Source organism: Sceloporus undulatus, chromosome 1 (genome assembly GCF_019175285.1).
Source record: "Sceloporus undulatus isolate JIND9_A2432 ecotype Alabama chromosome 1, SceUnd_v1.1, whole genome shotgun sequence".
Taxonomy (NCBI): domain Eukaryota; kingdom Metazoa; phylum Chordata; class Lepidosauria; order Squamata; family Phrynosomatidae; genus Sceloporus; species Sceloporus undulatus.
In genome coordinates, this window is record NC_056522.1 from 89,304,643 (window position 1) to 89,325,890 (window position 21,248).

General features: G+C 39.6%; 1 protein-coding gene across 1 annotated transcript in view; it reads right to left on the reverse strand.

Annotated features, from left to right (window-relative positions):
* The window catches only part of UTRN (utrophin), a 494,831-nt gene that overhangs the window by 310,606 nt on the left and 162,977 nt on the right, over positions 1 to 21,248 (reverse strand). The window contains exons 37-41 of the mRNA XM_042456820.1: positions 20,867 to 21,022; positions 18,306 to 18,443; positions 16,947 to 17,099; positions 6,643 to 6,828; positions 5,227 to 5,399 (exon numbers count right to left, since the gene is read on the reverse strand). Coding sequence (XP_042312754.1) covers positions 5,227 to 5,399; positions 6,643 to 6,828; positions 16,947 to 17,099; positions 18,306 to 18,443; positions 20,867 to 21,022 — 806 coding nt within the window. The remainder of the gene's footprint in view (positions 1 to 5,226; positions 5,400 to 6,642; positions 6,829 to 16,946; positions 17,100 to 18,305; positions 18,444 to 20,866; positions 21,023 to 21,248) is intronic.

The window sequence follows — 21,248 nt, forward strand, 5'->3', positions numbered from 1 at the left end:
AGTGTTTGTGCTTATACTAAAGGCAGGATGGACAAGAGCATTTGGGGGGGGGGGGTTAGTGATTCCAGGACAGATTATGCACTTACTTTTCACCAAGTTCCTTTTATTGGTAAGAGTTTAAGTACAGTATTTACATTGACCTGTGGATAAGTCAACTCAGGTTTTTTGGGTCAATTTTTTGACTAAAATTTCTATAGCTGAGTATATACAGTAACTATAACCCACTACTTTAACAAATACATCAAGAATCAGTTGGAGGGAAGTCAAATACTATAACTGAGGATCAGAATAGGCAACTCTTCTCCAAAAATGGATGGATCAGAATGAGACATGTCTTCTCCAAGAATGAAGAAAATGAAGAAACTCCATGCTATAAATTTAGCATCAAAACTGGCACTGATTTGTAGGCAAGCCTTTTTTACATACCACCCTTGAGCAATTTTCAATTTCTTATAAATAGAATGTAGTTTTCAAAACAATGGTCAAATTTTTGAATATACAGGAAACTGCAGGACCTTTTATTTAAAAGAAGTTGATAGGAATTATGCAGGCCATCAGATGTTGTTGGATTGAAAGCCTCAGCTGCCTTAGCCAACAGAACCAATGGACAGAAGTGCTGGGAGGTGAAGCCCAACAACATGGGGAGAGGTGATTGTGTAATTCTCAAACCTGCTTCAAAGGTGTGTATGTTAAGTTGTAAGATAGTCAGTCAGTCCAGAGCACTGACTATTAGCCCTAGACTTCTGGCCATATGTAAGCTACTTCTGCTTCCTGTTCCACTCTAAATAAGTGTGGGACAGCAAGTCTCAATCAGAACCCTAGTGAAGAGGTAAAGGTATTTTCCGACTTCCTTTGCACTATAGTGTTAATCTGAATCAGGCCCAATACATTTGCAAAACAGTAATCCATTTCAAAATAGTAGTCTATTACTGATAGAGATCACTATCTTGCAAAATGAAGTACAGGCATGGTGGGCTTCGTTCAGATCTAGTTGCAGAATATAAAGTAAAAGGGAGAAAACATAAGGTCTCAGGAGGAAAGTAGTATCTCTTTATGGTCATGTATGTAAAGATCTTTGTGGACCATATGCCTTGGTATGCCTACCACACTAAGCTTGAGCCCTAAGAGGCCTGCATTAGGAGCGTCTAATCCTGGACAAAAAGAAAGAGTGTTAACTAGTCAGTGTTGGTAGAGGCTAGGAAAAGACACTCAACACTGAAAATTATAACATACTAAAATAATACAGTGAAATACTCTGCCATTCAAGTATAAATGAACACAAAAGATTTGTATATGCCAACTATGTGTCTAACTGATGCAAAAAGTCAGGTTAAATAGTGATATAAGCAAATCCATTTGCTCATATTGACTACCATTAGCTTTACAAGGGGACCTCTAAAAATAATAAATATCAATAGTATTCCAGGTCTTAATTGCATAATTTCAAACAATGGCTTATCCTTCTATAGATAGGCAAGAAGAATCAATCCACTATATTTTCCCAATTAACTACAACCAGAGCAACTGTTTTGAATGCTTAATAGTTAATATAAGATTAGTGAAGTTTGCAAATGGATAATAAGGCACTAAATTTAGTCAGTGATGTACTGAAATTAGTAAAGTAAGAGCTAAGATTTTTTTCTTAATATTGGCTATGCAGAAAGAACATTCAGGATATTACACAACAAGAATTCAGATATGCTGCAGCACACAAAGAGAGAGAGAGAGAGCTACTGCTGAAAATAGGCTGAAAAGGGAAGGACAGGGATTGACCAAATTCCAGAGTTGGCCTTCTCAACTGAAGTGTACAAGAATAAAAGGGAAATTAACTAAGAGCTCAGACTGTTTATGGGGACTCCTCATGGGTTCCCCACCCGTCTCTTTAGACTGAGGAACTTGGGGTTCTTTGGCATTTGACAGCTAATCTGTGTCTGTTTGGAGATCCCTTTTATCAAATTCTTGTCTCATGGGCTTCCAAATCATGAATTACAGTAGACCAAACAGGCAGAGTAAGTGTCAATACTCCAGTGCTCAGGTATCTTAGGATATTCACATGGGAGACTGAGTGGACTGTGTCCCTGTTGTTTCTCCTGGATCTCTCAGCAGCTTTCGACCATGGTATCCTTCTGGGCTGCTTCTCAGGGATGGGACTTAGGGGTACTGTTATGTAGTAGTTCCAGCCTTTCCTGGAGGGGCGCACTCAGAAGGTGGTGTTGGGGGACTCCTATTTGACTCCCTGGCCACTGCCCTGTGGGGTCCCTCAGGGTTCTGTTCTGTCCCCTGTGTTATTTAACATCTACATGAAACCACTGGAAGAGATCATCTGGATCTTTGGGGTGTGGTGTCACCAGTATGCGGATGACACCCAACTATAGCTCTCCTTCCCATCTGATTCCAAGAAAGCTGTCTCTGTACTGAACCAGTGTCACCTGCCAGTAATGGACTGGATAAGGTGAACAAATTGAAGCTTAATCCACACAAGACAGAGGTGATCCTGGTCAGTCATAAGGCAGATCAGGGAATACAGGCTCTGCCTGTGCTGTTACACTGCCCCTGAAATCTCAGGCTTGCAGCTTGAGTGTGCTCCTGGACTCCGCTCTGAGCCTCAGCAGTGGCTAGTAGTGCATTCACACAGCTAAAAATAGTGCACCAGCTGCACCCATTCTTTGAGACATCAGATCTGACTATAGTGACACATGCTTAATTACATCCCATTTGGACTACCATAATGCACTCTATGTGGGGCTGCCTTTGGAAACTGCTTGGGAACTTTAGCGGGTGAAAAACACCTCAGCAAGAATCCTGACTGGGGCCAGTTATAGGAAGCATATAGCTCCCTTGCTGAAACAGCTTCATTGGCTACCGATTTGTTCCAGGGCACAATTCAAAGTGCTGGTCATGACCTATAAAGCCCAGCTCCAAACTATTTGAGAGACCATATCTCCCCATAGGAACCTGCTAGAGCCCTAACATCCTCAGGAGAAGGCTTTCTCTCGGTTCTGCCACCATCACAAGCTCATCTGGTGAGGGCACGATAGAGAGGCTTCTCGGTGGCTGCTCCACCCTCTGTCATGCCCTTCCACAAGAAGCAAGGCTGGCTCCCTCCCTGCTTGTCTTTCGTCGGCAAGCAAAAATGTTTTTATTCAGGCAGGCTTTAATGTGTTATCATGGGATGGATTTTATATGGGATGATTATTGTGGTTTTATTGTGGGTCTGATGTTTGTAATTTTATATTGTTTTTAGCTGATTTTTTTAATTGTTTTATTGTAATATGTTTTTTAGAATTGTTATTTGTGAGCCCCCTTGCGTCCCTTTCTGGGAGAAAGACAGCATAGAAATCAAATTAATTAATTAATTAATTAATTAATACACTCCCCTTAGGAGAAAACATTCTCTTTTCAATGTTTAGGCACAGTATTTTCATTACATTTCACTATAGATATGGCATCACACATTCATAAGGTATTTAACCTTTATACCATCTTCATTTCCTTAGCAGGCATCTCTGTACAGTATTTAAAACATAGAGAGACATTAAATCTTACAGAGTTTTGGAGGTATCCTAACCTATACACCATTTGTGGAAGAACATGCAGGTATCCAAGGGAGATAATACAGGGGTACCCCGGGTTACGAAATTAATTCGTTCCGCCGCCGCTTTCGTAACCCGGAATACTTCGTAAGGCGAAAAAGCCATAGGCGCTAATGGGGAAAAGCCGCGATTTCGTGTGAAATAGCGCCGAAAAGCACCAAAAAATTTTTCGTAACCCGAAATAACCTTCGTAACCCGGAACAGTTTTTTTGAATGGATTTTTTTCGTAACCCGGAAATTTCGTAAGGCGGCGCATTCATATCCCGGGGTACCAGTGTATTCCCTGGTGTTGTAGTTGTGTCTTTTCAAGTCATTTCTGACTTCCGACATAAAGTTAACCTATCATGGAGCTTTTTTGGCAAGTGTCTTCAGAGGGGGGGTTGCCACTGCCAACCTCTGAAACTGTGACTCACCCAATGGGTGACCATGGCTAAGCCAGAATTCAAACCATTGCCTTCAGAGTCCTAGTCCAACACTCAAACCACTACACCACACAGGCTCTTCTCCTATAATATCCCTATGCATTGCTATATCTAACAATATCCATTAAACATTGATTAGTCCCCATTTACACAAACATTACTCTCCTCCAGACAAGAGAAGAGGGTGTCTTGTTCTTGGCTGCCTTCCATCAGGTTGTATCAGCCATCTAATTGTATCAGCTGGTACTTTTTAACAGGGAACCTTTTGAAGGGTTCATTGTAGCATATTTTCTCACTAGATTATTATCTGTTTTTATTAGACTGGCTTTTTACCTGAAACTGCCTACGTTCTTAGTAACACACACATTCTACAGTCCTCAAAGCTTTCTGCTTTATATTTTATGTTTTATAAACACAATATTTAAACTTCTGGAAACTTTAATTTCACTAACCATAATCCAAATCAGTGTTCAGTCTGTATTACCATTAACTACCTTGAAAGAATTACCCAAGATCAGCACATAGTTTTCTAGTATGACAGTGGAAGATGTGAAAAGAAGCATATTAGAAAAGTCAGGCAAAGAAAACAAAATCTGTGAAGTCGAAGGCTTTCATGGCTGGCATCCATAGTTTTTTGTGGGGTTTTCGGGCTATGTGGCCATGTTCTAGAAGAGTTTATTACTGCCGGCAAAACGTCAGGAATAAACTCTTCTAGAAGATGGCCACATAGCCCAAAAAAACCCACAAAAACAAAACAAAATCTCTTCCTAAGATTAGATCTGAAAAACTGGTAAGAATTACATCTAGTCTTGCCAGTTTGCTCTACCCGTACTCTGTTCCTTTAGCCCTGCCCACTGATGAAGTAAAGCCAATGGAATTTGCCTCCTAAACGAAAAAGAAAGTTCCTCATCCTCTCCAAGAAATGTGGTTTTGGTGGTGGTGGTGGTGATTAAAACAAAAAAAGTTCAGCCTGGTTTCACCCACGTTTAGCAGACTTAACCTAAAAGAAATGTCTTGTCTCTACAGGAAAATGCAGAACACCACCTTGCCACTGAATATGCACTATCCCATATAACATATAACATAAATCAATTGTTTTTGCTCTGTTTTGTTTTAAACATAACATATACAGAGTCCTTTTATTTACCTTTTGCGATCATTATACATCCTGTTAATTCTAAACATAAAATATACAGAGTCCTTTTATTTACCTTTTGCGATCATTATACATCCTATTAATTCTGTCCCATTCTGCATTCAGCTGTGTTAGCGAGTCTCCTATTTGTATAGCTTCAGGTCCAGATGCTTCCAGTATAACATCCGGTTGTTTTTCATGAATAATTGCAATCTGATCACCAAGTTTGTCCAACATGTCTTTTATGTTCTGTAGGCAGAGTATATCAATAATAATATGGAAATGTTCAACAAGGCAGCATCAGCACCCAATTAAGATTGAGAACCAGCTGGGAAAATGGAGATTTGATTAAATGACAAAAAGCATTAACAATACCAGTCGGCCCTTCTTATACACGGATTTTTTATACACGGATTTAAGCATACACGGTTTGAAAATGTTCCAAAAAAGTATAAATTTACCTTGATGTTCCATTTTTTATTAGGGACACCATTTTGCTATGTCATTATACTTAATGGAACTTGAGCATACACGGATTTTGTTATACACGGGGGATCTTGGAACCAAACCCCAGCGTATAACAAGGATCCACTGTATATAAATTTTAATACCTTTTCTGGGGTATAAAAGGGCAAACTTAATTCTAGCCCATAGGTTTTATCACTACATTTTAATAAAAAAATTTAGAAACCTTCCATTCTGTGAGATTAGAATCCATACATCATATGTTGGAATGTTTGATCATGTATATGTTTTCCTGTATTAGACAAATATTTTCCGTGTATTAGACAGTCATTTCATATTTTTTCTTTCTCTTTCTGGCTTCATCAGAGTGTCTTGTTCAGGTCCTTCCCCATCACACTAATACAAGCATAGTCCCCAGCACATGCATACATACACATATGTATATTGCCACACAGAGAAACATACACACACAAGCTTTTTAAACCATGATGCTATCAAGAGAGAAATACTGTACTCCTTGGGAGAGGGAGTGTATGTATTCTCTCCTACTGGCCACCCCAAGGATTGGTAGCTTTTACTGGCCCATACTCCAGCTATGAAGTGAGTGGGTACTGTGTTGAGGTACCTAACTCTCTTACCTTGATCCCACCAGCTAAGACACAGGCAGAGGGGACAAACAGAGTCCTCTCTTCCCTTGAGCTTGAAAGTCTACACCCTAGGAGGACTCTTCTTGTCTTGGCATCGCTTCCAAAAATACTTGAAAGTCAGTATCACCTCATAAGTAGATTAAAATACAGTATTTATATATAACAAATTCAATGGCAATATAATAAAATTAGGCACACAGGTATGTATGAATCACAAGGCTACAAATTTCCTACATGATGACCACCTAGGTTGAGTCAGTTTTGTAACATTAGGAATTGGCTTGTGCTACACACGAATTAGGCCTTTAATAACAAATAACTACCGTTTTAAGCACAAATTTCTGTTTTCTGTCCTCATACTACATTTCATTTTTCAATACCTTTAATGAATCTTCTTGAGTAGAGAAATCCTCAAAAGCACCAGAATGAAGTTCAGGAGCATTTAGCAAGAGCTCAGAATCAGCTATAGCCAGCAAAATCTTGTTAATTTCTACCAAGTATTCTGCAGGGAACGGAGATACCCTGATTGTTGATAAATTAGGACCTTGGATTCTTTCTGGGGCTTCCTAAAGCAAAAGAGAAAATACTCAAATTTAACTAACTCTTTTAAACTGACCTCATTAGAAAACAAAACAACAGTATATTTATTTGTACTTTCACTGTACTCCACCCTTAAGGTTCAGTACCAGTTGCCAAAAAACCCAAAAAACTGATGAGTAAATGGAAATATTATTTGGGGGGGGGGGAGCACATAAGATGATTAAAACACTGACATACCATCCCGAGTGAATTTCAGTTATAATTACCAGGTAGCAAGTCCCCTGTACCTAGAGCAGGTACTCCTATAAATAATTTACCTTTCTTCTTCTTAGATTCTTTTTTTAAAAAATGAGACATTCTATTAATCAACAGAACATCACAAAATAATGTAGCAATATTTCAATTGAGAGATTATCATCCCATCCCAATGAATCAGCTGCTGTTACAGGAAAGAATAAAAGATTTCCCTAATCAACAACTACCTGAATTTCAGGAAATGTGCGTGTGTGTGTTTTCATTACTATCATCTTCAGCTGATGCAGAGGTTCAGACATCAGAAAACACTAGGAAGTACTGTATATACCCGACTATAAGTCAACCTCATGTATAAATTGAGGGCAGATTTTGAGTTCAAAATTATTAATTTTGATACATCCCATGGATAGGTCAAGGGTAAAATGTAGAGGCACGTCTCAAAGGATGGAAAAGAAGAAGCAAAGGAAAATGATGATAAAGAATTTACAAAATTCTGGCAGGCATAACTGTTTGTGCTCAAGGCTGAAGAAACTATAGGAAATGGTGTCTGTGTAATATGTGAACACATGTCAAAAACGGTGAAAAGGTGAAGCAATGAAAATGGCAATTGTACTAGCAGCCATTATAGCCTTTAACTTTAATGTGATAACTTCAGTCTAAAACACACTGCAAAAATAATCCAGTTTGAGATCGCTTTAACTGCCCTGACTCAGGGCTAAGGAATGCTGGAAACTGTAGTTTAGTGTGACACCAGAGCTATCTCTGACAGAGAAGGCTAAATGTCTCACAAAACTACAGTTCCCAGGATTACCTAGCATTGAGCCAGAGCAGTTAATGCAGTTCCAAACTGGATTATTTCTACAATGTGTTTTAGACCTTTGATTTTAAACCAGAAAACCTGACAACATACACAAATGTCCAAATCCTTCAAAGCTGGATCCCTTTTGGTGCTCCTTTGAGGGGAGTCACCAAGAGCTGCCACTACTGCCATTTTCCCACTGAGGCATAAAAAAGAGTCAGAAGCAGAACACAGAGAGTAGAGGGGTCAATGTTTCTTTTAGGTTCTCCTGGGACGGACTAAGTTCTCACCTTTCTCCACTCTAGTCATAGTCATAGAATGAGATGGTTCCTTTTTTGATAAGATTAAAAGTGTAGTACATACATTGAAACATGGATAAATCAACTCAGGTTTTTAGAGGGAGTCAATTTTTTACTAAAATTTATTGATGAGTATGTACAGAATTTTCTAAAGCTATAGCCATGTTCTGATGCAGTAAAAACCAATAGGGAGTACTCTGGCAGCTGAAGAACTTAGTAGTAGTAGTAGTAGTAGTAGCAGCAGCAGCAGCAGCAGCAGCACCATATTTATTTATATCCCCCTCTCTTCCCAGAATTGGGACACAGAGCAGCTCACAACATTAAAATAACAAACTAATAAATTCATTATACCATGAAGCTTGGTGGACTAACTCCTGTTTCCTTTTATGCAGGAGTTATCCAAAATTGAGATTTAAATACAATACACATAGCTAAGGATGGGTTTATCAAAAGTGAGATCAGAAGGAAACTAAAATACTGCATCTAATTCCCTCTGATTGCTTAATTAACAATCTCATCTCTAACTATGTGCTCTGTACTTATAACATAGTCTCTGACTTCATGAGTCTAAACAAGTAGTCTGTAACAGAGCTACACACAGTGGTGGTCCTTGGACCACTGCCAGTCCCTGGCAAGTTTCCAGGAAAGAGAAAAACAATTGTGCTCAATGGGCACAAACTTCATGCCTGTTCTATCACAATGGAAAAAATAACTGCTGGTTCCCTACATCAGACAGCCTGAGAATTAGTGTTCAGTGAGCTCAAATTTAATGCCTGTTCTATCACAATGGAAAAAAATAATTGCTGGTTCCACACATCAGACAGCCTGAGAATTATTGAGCTATACGATGCAAAGTCTATGGTACAGTCCTCGTGTATCAGGTTAAAACAAACTGGCACTGAGTGAGTTGTGGAGTGTTTAACCTATTAGCACACCAATGTACTGTGGTTTAGCAGCAGGATTAGCAATATGGTTAAGGTTAAACAATTCTTATATTTCTTGTACCCACAGCTAATCCAAGTGTTCTCCCCACCACAAAGAAGGGGCCAAGCTATTGACATCCAGAATGTGCAAAAGCTGCACTTTTGTCAAAAAACAAAAAAACAAAAAACAAAAAAACAAAAACAGGAAAATCATCTTAACATTAAATTGACTAAATAAATTTCTGGTAGAAATTTCACTGAAACCATTCACTCAATCTGCCTAAAAGGGGGAGGGTTGAGTCAAAATTTTATGATGGGAGCCCATTCACACTACAGAATTATAATGCTTGTGTTTCACTTTGGTTCCAGCCTATGGGGTATGTAATTTGATAAGGCACTGGTGTACTCTGGCTGAAAATTTCAAATGCCTCTCTCTCAACTGTCAACCCAAGTATTCCACAGCACAGAACCATGGCAATTAAAATGGAATAATAGCACTATAATTCTGAAGTGTGAATAGGCCTACGAATATTAGAATTAGGACTGAAAATAGAACAGCAAATTCTGCTATATAAATCCCTCATGTAGTTACATTTTGAATAGTAAGTGCATTTCTGTGTACAAGATTTCTGTTCTTCCCAGTAACCAAGACAATAACAAGCTAAATTTTTCCAAAATAAAACTTATAATGCAAGTTTTGAAGATGCTCAGAATAACTTTTTAGCAGAAAGAAAAAAAAGCATAAAAACAGACCTTCTGTGCCATTTTCCTGGAGTGGTATGGGAAAAGATTAATGGGGGGTGACACCATAAGTTGCCACACAGGGTGACATCAGCCGTAGTGATGCTACAGTGCTTGGCATAATTGACCCTACATTGGGAAATAGGCATCACTGATTTGGGAGGAGCACTGAAATACTAGGTTGGAACCTTTCTGGAAGGAGAAGAAAAACAGAAGGCTATGAAACAAACCAATAGGTAGAGAAAGTAAGTAGAAAAACATCTTCTTTTTTTGCAGGTAGTCCTAGAGCTCTGAGTCACCTGATAAAGCTGATTGGCAATAGATTCAAGGCAGACAAAGAGGGGCACTTTACGATATGGTGGCTGCTAGTTACATGCCTTAAAGTAAATTATTATATGGACCTAGGCAGGAAACCTGTTCCTCCAGAAGTTGTTGGGAGTTCAAATCCCATCAGTCCTGCCAGCAGGAACAACTGTTTGAGATAAAGGGGATTGTAATACCTCATGACTGGAAGGGCTCCCACCCCAGGTTAGAATTCATTCACAGAGGTCAGTAGCTATTAGTTATGACAGTCAAATTGATACATATTCTTCAGAAGTGTTCTTTTGAGTACCAGATGCTGCTGACAAAAAACAGTAGATGGTCACCTTCATGCCTGGCTTGTGAGCTTTCAGAGGCATCTGGCTAAATGCTATTAGTAACATAATACTGGATGAGATGGACTTTAGTCTTGTCCCAAAGGCAACTCATTCAAAAGAGCACAAAAATTAACTGCTTCTATTCATCAAAGTTGTATCTCACCCTTCCTCCAAGGAGTTTAGGTTGGTATATGAATGGTTACTAGGCCAACCTCACACCAGATGCAGAGAAATAGATAATATCCCCAACTGGCATGTTTCTGAAGCATAAAGTCAGTCAAAAATAGCAATGAAAAGGTGATTGTTCGTTTTTCTAAATGACTGTATACACAACTGAATCATCATCAGGGTCTAAAACAGAATGAAGGTCATCAAGGTTCTCAAAAGGGAAATGTTAGTCACAGTACTATTGATCAATTGTTTACCATTTGTCATCTACAGTATGCCAAAGATAAATGAAAAATTAACCCCCCACATGTCTTATGATCAATGTTCTGTTCAGAACAAAAAGCAAGCATTATGATTTTCCATACTAAAAATATACATTTGAGATGGAAAATAAAGTTTGGCCAGTTGGTACTTTCTTAACAGTTTGGGCACTTTGACACATTAGCACTCCATCTTCTGAGCTCTCTACATTTAATTATTCGGGTATTGGATTCACATTCCACATGGAGGAAGACAAAGAAATTAGGGCCAGAGAAGGACTATAATAAATGAAATACAGACAGTGATGCTGCACATGAAAATAAAAGATAAGTAGGGCTTGAGACAATGCATCAGTATCTAAAAATGGTTATCTTTTGGCTGACATTCACTACATATAGAAAAGCACAGAAAGGAAACAGGGAGGAATAGGAAGGAATATAGTTTAGTGACGGACAACTCCATTTTCTAACCACACTGAATGTTTTTATCAAGCCAGTTCAGTGTTCTGAGGAAGAGATGTTGAAATAATACATTGCAGGACTGTTAACAGTGTTCATTATTCTTCCTCAGTTCTCTCTCCCACAAGCAGGAACCTAAAAAGGTTTTGGGGGAAATTTCGGGACCTGGGTGCATTGGGTGCCTCCCTGGAAAATGTCAGATGTTAAAGTAAGTTCTTTTGCAGTCACACATTGTACATCAGTCATCTGTCCTTTCATGTCATACCTGGATGTGGAGTCCAAGGCAAGAGTTTAGTGACAGCCTATGTCAATGAATTCCAACTACTGCCTCAAGACTTGAACTAGAATGACTCTATCCTGATGAATCAGTTCTGAGAAGGCCTGGTTCAGGAGGTTCTAAATGAGCTAGCCCATATAGATCCTCCAGCAAATCTGAAGTCTCTTATACAGAGGTGCATCTGAATTAAAGGATTCCTGGACAGTCACCAGGCTCAATGCTCCTCTGGACCAAGGATCAAACCTCTCAGCACCCTTACACCCAAGTCTCCTTCAGAACTATCACCCTCCCCCAAGGAACTCATGCAGTTGGGAGGAATCAGTTCCCAGCCATCGTCACAACAGAAGGACAGCAGAAAACAGGCTTCCTTTGTTTACAGTATATGCTCGACTAGAAGTCAATCTCATGTATAAATCAAGGGCAGGTTTGGGGCCAAAATTATGGATTTTGCCATGACCCGTGGATAAGTCGAGGGTAAAATCTGGAGGCTCCTTGCATGGTGGCGCAGTGGTTAAATACCTGTACTGCAGCCACTCACTCAAAACCACAAGGTTGCGAGTTCAAGACCAGCAAAAGGGCTCAAGCTTGACTCAGGCTTGCATCCTTCCAAGGTCACTAAAATGAGTACAGTGGTACCCCGGGATACGAATGCGCCGGGTTACGAATTTTTCGGGATACGAAAAAATCCCATAGGGATTTATTGCTTCGGCTTACGAAGGTTTCTTCGGGTTACGAAAAAACCGCGGCGCTATTTTCCGCCACCGGAGGGCAGCAGAGAGCTATTTTTCCATTAGCGCCTATGGGAATTCGGCTTACGAAGGTATTTCGGGTTACGAAATTAACCGCGGAACGAATTAATTTCGTAACCCGGGGTACCACTGTACTCAGATTGTTGGGGGCAAATTAGCTTACAGTTGTAAACCACTTAGACACTACTTAGGCAGTATGAAGCGGTATATAAATGAAGCTTGTTTTGTTTGTTTGTTTGTTTGTATGTGTGCACCCTGCAAAAGAGACTCTAACTGAGCCATTTGCTTCATCATTTCAGCTCTCCTTTCCTCCTTCACTCTGTTTCTTTGTTTAAAAGCAATTAATCACTCTTGGTTGGCTCAAGAGAAAAAGAAACTATCTTTCCACCGTACGGGGAAATCTGAAAGAGCTGCTATCACATTACCATACTGATCCGTAAATAAGTCAAACTGGGATTTTGGAGTCAATTTTGGGGCATACATTTTTAGACTTCTAGACAAATATATACGGTATATTGTGGGACTGCTGGCCACTTCACAAGGATCTACCCAGCAAAAAAGTTCTTTGATATTTCACAAACTTCCACCAGGATAATGGGGTCAAGTTATTGACACTAGGTCAGTTCACATACTGTATAACAATTCCATGCATGGATTCACCCTGAAGACTCCACTCCCACCAACTACGGGCACCAAGCACACCTGTTCTCCATCATTGTGTCACAATCGTCCAGCCACAGAGCTGATGCACTTCTTCAGGAATGCAAGCTGCTCAAGCCATTCTAGGGAGCAACTGGACACAACCAAACAGACCTATAAGCAGTTCACAGACACCAAGTGTCCTATGCTCCAGTTAACAAGTGCCCCATGAATCCGGTGGTTAGAATACAAGAGCTGTTTGACAGTTAATTCAGTCCAGGTCTGTCACAGGGTTTCCAGCAGGATGAAGGAAGAAGCAAGAGGGTGGTTGTTAGTCAGACCTAATTCAGAAAGTCAGTAGTCCAGATAAACAAAGCCATCAAGAAATGAAACAGAATCATTAATCATAGCCAGTCCAAGGTCAAAAACATGGACATATGAAAGTACAGCTAGTCACCAGGAAGGGGGGGGGGGGTTTGAAAGCAACAAACAGCCAGAGAGTGATTGGGAGATTTATAGGCAGCTAGTTCAAGATCCCAGGTGCCTAATTTGGTCAGTGTCCCCTACTTAATAACTTCTGCAAGTGGGCGCAATCTTTCTTTGTTTCCTTGTTGTTCAAAGAATTATGGCAATTGATCTTCAACATCTGCAACCTCCTGCTGGTGAGGCCGTCTGCCTCAATTTGCCCACTCCTCACAGAGCCTTGTTAACAGAAGCTCTGCTGATGGTAACAGGTTCCAACACCATTAGCATGATTCTTTGTTTGACACTTCCCTGATTCTTTACCTCTAGCTGTTGAACTCAGTTTGATCTCTTCATCTACTCACTTTTAGCCTTAGTGATCAGCTGGACTGCCTGCTTGATCTCAGACTAAGAATTGGACTGGAATTGGCTCTAATGCATTTCTTTTATAGAAAAATTTCTACAATGTATAACAATTTCATTCTGTCAAAAAAAAATCCATTGGGAAAAGAGTGAATCACTTCCCCTTTGAAAATAATAAGCACTTTATTTTCTAAAAAAAAAAAAAGCGCACTTATCTTTTTTGAAATTTTGCAAGTTTCTTGACAAAAGAGCATCTCAGTTTTGTTATGTGTTTTTAGATAACAATTGCCCACAGACAACTCAGGGAGATAAATATATCCTTTAAGAGGTTTGAAAGCAACAGATATGGCCACAGTGGTACATGCCTTGGCTATATGCCATTTGGACTACTGCAATGCACTCTGCTTCGGACTGCTTTTGAAGAGTGTTCAGAAACCTAAGCTGTTCCAATGAGCTACAGCCAGGCTGTTAACGGGGGCAGGTTACAGAGAGCACACAATGCCCCTGTTGAAACAGCTTCACTGACTACTAGCTTTTTTCCGGGCACAATTTAAATGCTGGTTATAATCTACAAAGCCCTATATAACTCAGGTCCAGGCTATTTGGCAAATCGTATTTCCCTGTATGAGTTAGCCTGGGCTCTGAGATCATCAGGAGAGGCCCTTCTCTCAGTCCCACCAACATCACAAGCACGGTTGACGGGGTCACAAGGGATGGCCTTTTCTGTTCAGACAAGCATTTAAAACATAAACTTTGTAAAGAATGGACAAGGATGTTGAATTGTTTTAAAGTGTTTTGAACATTTTTACCTTTCTAACTTTATTTTTTAACATATAATTTGTTTTAATAATTTAATTCTATTTTAATGTACTGTACCATTTTTGCATGTTTTTTAACTGTATTGCTTTTTAAATATTATAAGCCACCTGACTCCCAGTTTTGAGGAAACGACGGGATAGGAGGAGGAGGAGGAGGAGGAGGGACCTTCAAACTGTAAACTGTAAAGACTGTCATCATCCCAAGTGCCATACAACTGCAGTGGTCCCTTCTTTTATGTGGGGGATCTGTTCCGGACCTCCCCCCCGCCCGCGTAAAAGAAATTGCGGGTATGCTTGAGCCCCATTAGAAGTAACGGGGCTCATGCTCATGGCAGAGCAGCGGAGCAGCGGCACAGCAGCATGGCAACGCTTTTTCTGGTGCTGCTTTCAGCGTATACTGAAAGCAGCATATAATGTGCCCGCGTATGACGTGGGTGCACTGTATGCTAAAACCAGGCAGACTGCAACTATTCAAGGTTAATTATACCTCTAGGTTTTTTCTAATTCTGAAAAATGACTCATAAATATTTGGGGAGGGGAGAACTGAAAATAAAATTTGGCAGGAAGAGAATCAACTCATCTGGAATGTGACCAAAATGACCAGTAAATGGACCCTAGAGCAAATCAAACCTGGATGCTCCCTAATAGTCGAAATGTCCAAACTGAGGCTACTGTACTTTGGACATATCATGAGACAATATGACTCATTAGAGAAGATTATAATGCTTGCTAAAGGGTAAAGTAGTAAGAAAAGAGAAGAACTGATTTAAAGGTGGAGAGACTCAGCCAAGGAAGCTTCAGCCCTCAATATGCAGGACCTGAGCCAGGCTGTTGATGATACGGTGTCTGGGAGGTCTCTCATTCATAGAGTCACCATGCCAAAGCCAACTCAATGACAAAAAAACTCAGACAGACCTACACATGCCTTGAGTATGCAAAATCCTGCCTAGTTTCAACACATGACATTATGCCCTCACCCTCCTAGTATTTGTAGATAGAGCATGAAAATCTGAAAGAGGAGGGCTTATGTGCAAATATCTATGAATGTTTACATCTCCACTGGAATACTACTAGTGTAGGGATTTCTTCCTCCAGATATTCATGTTCATACCACACCAAACACCACTTCAATGTAAGAATTGTCTCCAATAGACGTATATGTTCCCCACAATGTTCAATGCAAGTGTGAACAGACCACATTTTGCAACCAGGCGTGCTTATATATACAGTGGGCATTGGACTACAACTCTGGAAACCAGGGTTCAAAGCACCACTTGCCCATAGAAACTCACATAATCAGCCTGAGAGGAAGGCAAAGGCAAGCACCCTCTGAACAAATACTGGCAAGAAACTGTAAGAAGATTGCAATAAGTCAAAAACAACTTTAAGGCACACAACAACAATTTTCTGTAATCACTTTCTTTTTTGTTTGTTTTTTTAAGTAATTGGTTAATGAGTGGGAGAAAATTATTATTCTATGCTACATAGGTGCACTGCAACATTTTTAACATTCCTTATTTCAGTGTCAGTGTGTCCACTGGTTCTAGGTTTAAAGTTACAGTCATAAAGAGTGATTCACTTCATTATAAAGTTCCACAACCAGAAATTCAAAAGTGTTTGACAGATTGCCTAAAGTAAAATGTATTGATTTCAATAAAAGATAGGACATTCTGGTAGCTCAATCTTCGCCAGTCTTGTACTTTTCAGATGTTTTTGGATTATCAGTACCATCAGCCTCCCCTGCCAAGATGACCAATGGTCAGAGATTGTGGGAGCTTTAATACAAAAACCCATGAGGCACCAAATGAATGACAACTGTTGTACCTCAATGATGAGAATGATCATTTTCCTTAGCAGAGTTGAAAAACAGGCTGCAACAAGAAGTTGTTTGTTGTTGTGTGCCTTCAAGTAATTTCTGACTCATGGTAACCTAAAGGCAGACCTATCATGATGTTTGCTTAGAAGAATTTGTTCACAGGGAGGTTGGCCTTGCCTATCTTTGAGGCTGAGAAAGTGTGATTTGCCCAGGATCACCCACTATGGCCAAACGGGGGATTTGAACCCTGGTCTCCACTTTACCACATTGGCTCAACAAGAAGCGCAAGTATTCTATCAATGGCTTTTTACTTTTGCATCTGTATTTTATACAATTTGGTTTTTCAGCATCATAAAAATAAATACAATAAAGATTATCATCTAGTACCAGGTAGTAATAGATAAAAGACAGATAACTGGTCTGTTACTATAACTTTAAAATGTATTTTCTCAAACAAATGTTGAATTATTTTTTTTACCTGAAACTTCCCCTCATCTTCTGATTTCTGTAGTCTGGAAAGGTTTCCATCAGTCTCATTCAGCCAATGTGAATGGCTTTCTTTGCTTGTATTATATGGGGAGAATGAAGGTGAGGCTTCTACCTCTTGCCTTCTTTGTAGCAATCTGAGCTCCTGTAATCAAAGAAATGAATGATCATAAACCTATGACTGAGAGGAGCAGCAAAAAGAAGGACCATTCTTAATCAGTTGTCTGGAATTTGCAGAAGAAGGTCAAGCTGATGTTATGTCAAATATGACTCAAAACTGTTATAAAGCAGAAAAGAAACAATGTATAAATATTGTTCCTCTTCTGCCTTATTCTCCATTCCCTGACCACAACTTATCAGAATCAGAACTGTTTCTAGGGGTAAACACCTAGTACAGTCCGCCCTTGCCTTACACGGAGGATCCGTTCTGGACCTCGCCGCATAAGGCGAATTCGGCCTACACTTGAGCACCACTGGAAACAATGGGGCTTGTGCGTGGCGGCACATCGGGACATGCTGCCCCTTGCGCCCCGCTCGCGCCCTGCAGCTTGAGTGCGTACGCTCAAGACCGCATAAAGTGCACCCGCATATAACGTGGGTGCACTGTAGATGCTAAACTGGGGTTTTTGTAAGTGAAGAAACTACTGCCACTCTCCTTTCAGTAGGAAATTAGAATCTGAGCAATTCAGAGTCCTTCATTCAATCAATTATGAGTAAGAAGGAAAGTTATATGTTTCTAATAACATGCAGGGAGGTTCCTTGTCCAACTGGCTCCAATTCCCCATCCATCCTCGGAGAAGATGTAGCTGCAAGAACATTTCCTTACTCTGCTGGGGATAGGAGAGAAGATACTTAAAGGCCTCATCCATAAAGAAAGAGAATCAGATAGTGGGTTTCTAATGACAATGACATAGTTAATGGTGAACTAATTTATTAGCATTTATTTAATATAACCACAACTCTAGTTTCAAGATTATGACAGAAAAATGCTAGTTATGTATTAGAATGGGAAGTTCTCATAATAAGAATATTTTGTATGCCTGGGATAAATGGACTGAATGAAATTAAATGCAGTGTTTTCTGGACTGAATGAAACTAAATCCATTGTTTTCTCAGTGCCACTGATAATCTGAAGTTGGGCAGGTATGTGTGCATAAGAGGAAGATTTTCTGATTTATGCAGGAAAGTATGGTTTGAGGCATGGGTACCACTGACTGGAGGGACATACAAGGTGTCGGGGGGGGGGTATGTTCATCTCTAGATTATTCCTGGCATCTCCTCAAACTCTACAATTATTTCATAAAATTTTAATTTTTCAATACTTGCAATACTTCATTAGAAAGTAACTGACCTTAATACTGCTTTGTCTGGTCTGCAGGAGCAAAAGCTTCAAACGAATATTCTCTCGCCTGCTGTCTTCTGTAAGCTGTTGTAACAACTGCTCACCTTTTTGTAAAATTTCCTCAATTTGAGCTCTCTCTTCATCCAGCTAAAATTATTGAAGTACAACATCAAACATATAAAAGTATTTTGTAAAAAGACAGAGTTGTTTGTGCAAGACACCATAAACAACTGTCTTCAAATCCTAAAACCAGCACCTTCCAGATGTATTCCATTACCTCCAGACCTCATAGCTGCACTTGCTCTCATGAGAGATGTAGTACAGCATATCTGGAGACCATGGGGGAATGCTGATATATGGCATTGAAGGCATAAACAGATGCTGTGAACTGGGGATGTAAATATTTTTTTTAAAACCTTGATAAAGTGTGTATTGACACACTGAGTCACCTGACTGAAAAAAATTGTCAACCACTTGAATTTTCACTCTTGAACAAAAATGAAAAGACATGCTTTTTGTCAGTAGTGGTGGCAAAAGCAACAAAGGTTCTTTGCACAAAACAGTGTTATAGAAAAACTATTTTGTGCAAAAAACTACATTTTTGTTTCAAAAATGTTCAAAATCATTTTAAAATTGGCAACTTTGCAGTTTGTTACTGTAATCTTGTAATATAAACTTGTCATTTCAATGTTTGAATTTTTTCATTCTCTCTTGTGAAAATAAAGAAGTGAAAATTTACATCCATACTGGGAACACAGATCACAAATTCAATGGGCTAAATCCAACTGCTAGTCCCATCTAGAGGGACCACTGAATGAACAGTACTGATTAAATTAACATTTATGTAGGCTCCATTGATTCAATGAATCTATCTTACTTGAGACAAACAGCTGGTTTAACTCCCGAGTGATAATCAGCATTTCCAATTTATGTATGCACAGCAAAGCCAAACGCTGCTTTCTTCACACAGTAATGATTATATTTTTGTATGCATATTCCCATATGAGAGATTATTTCTAACGTTTAGCAACTCTTGCTAAATAGCTTGGAATTTAAGCAAGGTGACTCAAAAGACAAGATTCCTAAATCAAAATACATACCTCACCATTAATATGAAGTCATTCCTTATGAAATGCAAACATTTTCTGAACACAAGCACATTCTAACTGGTTGCTGTAAAAATTCATATGATTCTGAATCTAAACAGCCTATATACAGTCAGGCCTCCTTATTGGCAGACTTGCCATCCACGGATTTAACCCAGTTTTGCCTAATAGTGGCGTGTGCACACAGCCATGGCAGCAGATATGCATGCACCACGCTGCCATTAATTTTAACGGTATGAGCATGCACAGATTTTGGTATCTGCAGGGGGGGGGCAGAATGGATCCCCCGTGGATACGGAGGTCCAACTGTATCATCTAGAAGCTAAGCAATACAAACTCCATTCTTTTTCCCATGCAGGCTTACATATGCACACTCTAGAAAGATCTATGTTCACCTCAACATATATCTAAAGACACAAAGCAAAATAGTTTACGTTAGGGATGGAGAGCATGTAGTCCTCCAGATGTTGTTGGACTGAAGCATCCAGTATTTCTCCTCATTGGCTACGCTTCCTAGGGCTGATGGTAGTTGCACCCCAACAAATTCTGGAGATCTACACAATTCCCACCCTTGCTTTACAGGAAATATTCATTCAGTTCTATGCAAACTAATTAGAAAGAACTCCTACTGAATAAAGTAGGATTAGTACCTAACAAATCATGTCATACTTTGGTCATACTTTATCATGAGAAAACATCTCTCACTAGAAATGTCAATAATGCTTGGTTTTCTGAACACAGCATTAGAAAGCAGCAGGAAAAATACCACCTTCCAGATGAATAAACTCAATCAAGAAATCCACAGCCCTGCATCTGCAAGATCTGAGCAAGGCTGTTGATGATAGGGTGCCTTGGGAGGTTTCTCATTAAGCAGCAAAAGGCTGCTCCTTTTTGAGCTGGAAAAAAGCTGACTTTTCCCCCACCCCCATGACTTTGAAGTGAGCGGCATCTAAATGCCACACCGCCAGAGCGCTGTAAAGTGGCTGCTGTGTAAACAGCTGAGCTTCCTGCAGGTTTGGGGGCATGTGTCATGTGTACGCTACGCTTCCAAGCCACCAGGAAACTGGCTTTTTTGCCAATCTGTTCCAGCCCTAAATAGCAGTTAATAACAGCAGTTGTGAAATGGCTGTAACAAGTGTTCAACAGTATCTAGAAGCAAAGGATAACAGTAACTGGGCAAAATATTTGTCCAAGATGTAAAAGTTAAAACATCATGCTGTTTGGCTGGTACAGTAAAAAATGTTCCTAATCTGAGAACTGAAACATTTGTTAGATCCAGAAAATTGGTGAGCTTGAAAGAGAAATACAAAATTATCTATACTAGGTCGGCGGCTGATGCTAGTAAGATCCAACTCCTGGATTCTAGCATTTCTGATTACTTGTCAGCTCCTGGATGGAGTAGGAGGCTTCAAGATTACATATATAACACATTGAATCATTCTGTTCCATGCTGAGATCACAAACCTTTTCATCATCTTCTTTTGATTCCATGTGCTTCTCCACCATATTCAGCATGTCGTGTAACTCACATTCAAATTTATCAAGGTCTGTAGAAGCCACAGAAGGTTCATAGAACTCTTGCTTGACAAATATTTTATGGCCTTCTTGACTGTAAAACATCTGATGTTACAGTGACAAATACACAAGAAGAAGGTGCAACAATTAGTGGGTATCTTCTTATTCAAAGGAATGCAAATGCTTTAAAAAAAACTGCACATGTAGTTGCAAATGCACAACATGAATTACTTCAAGAATGAAATAATTAAAGTCACATCTGAAAGTCAGAATCAGGATCAACAGCTGAAGTCATTAACCGATTTCCATACCAAGAGATTCTTGCTAGGAA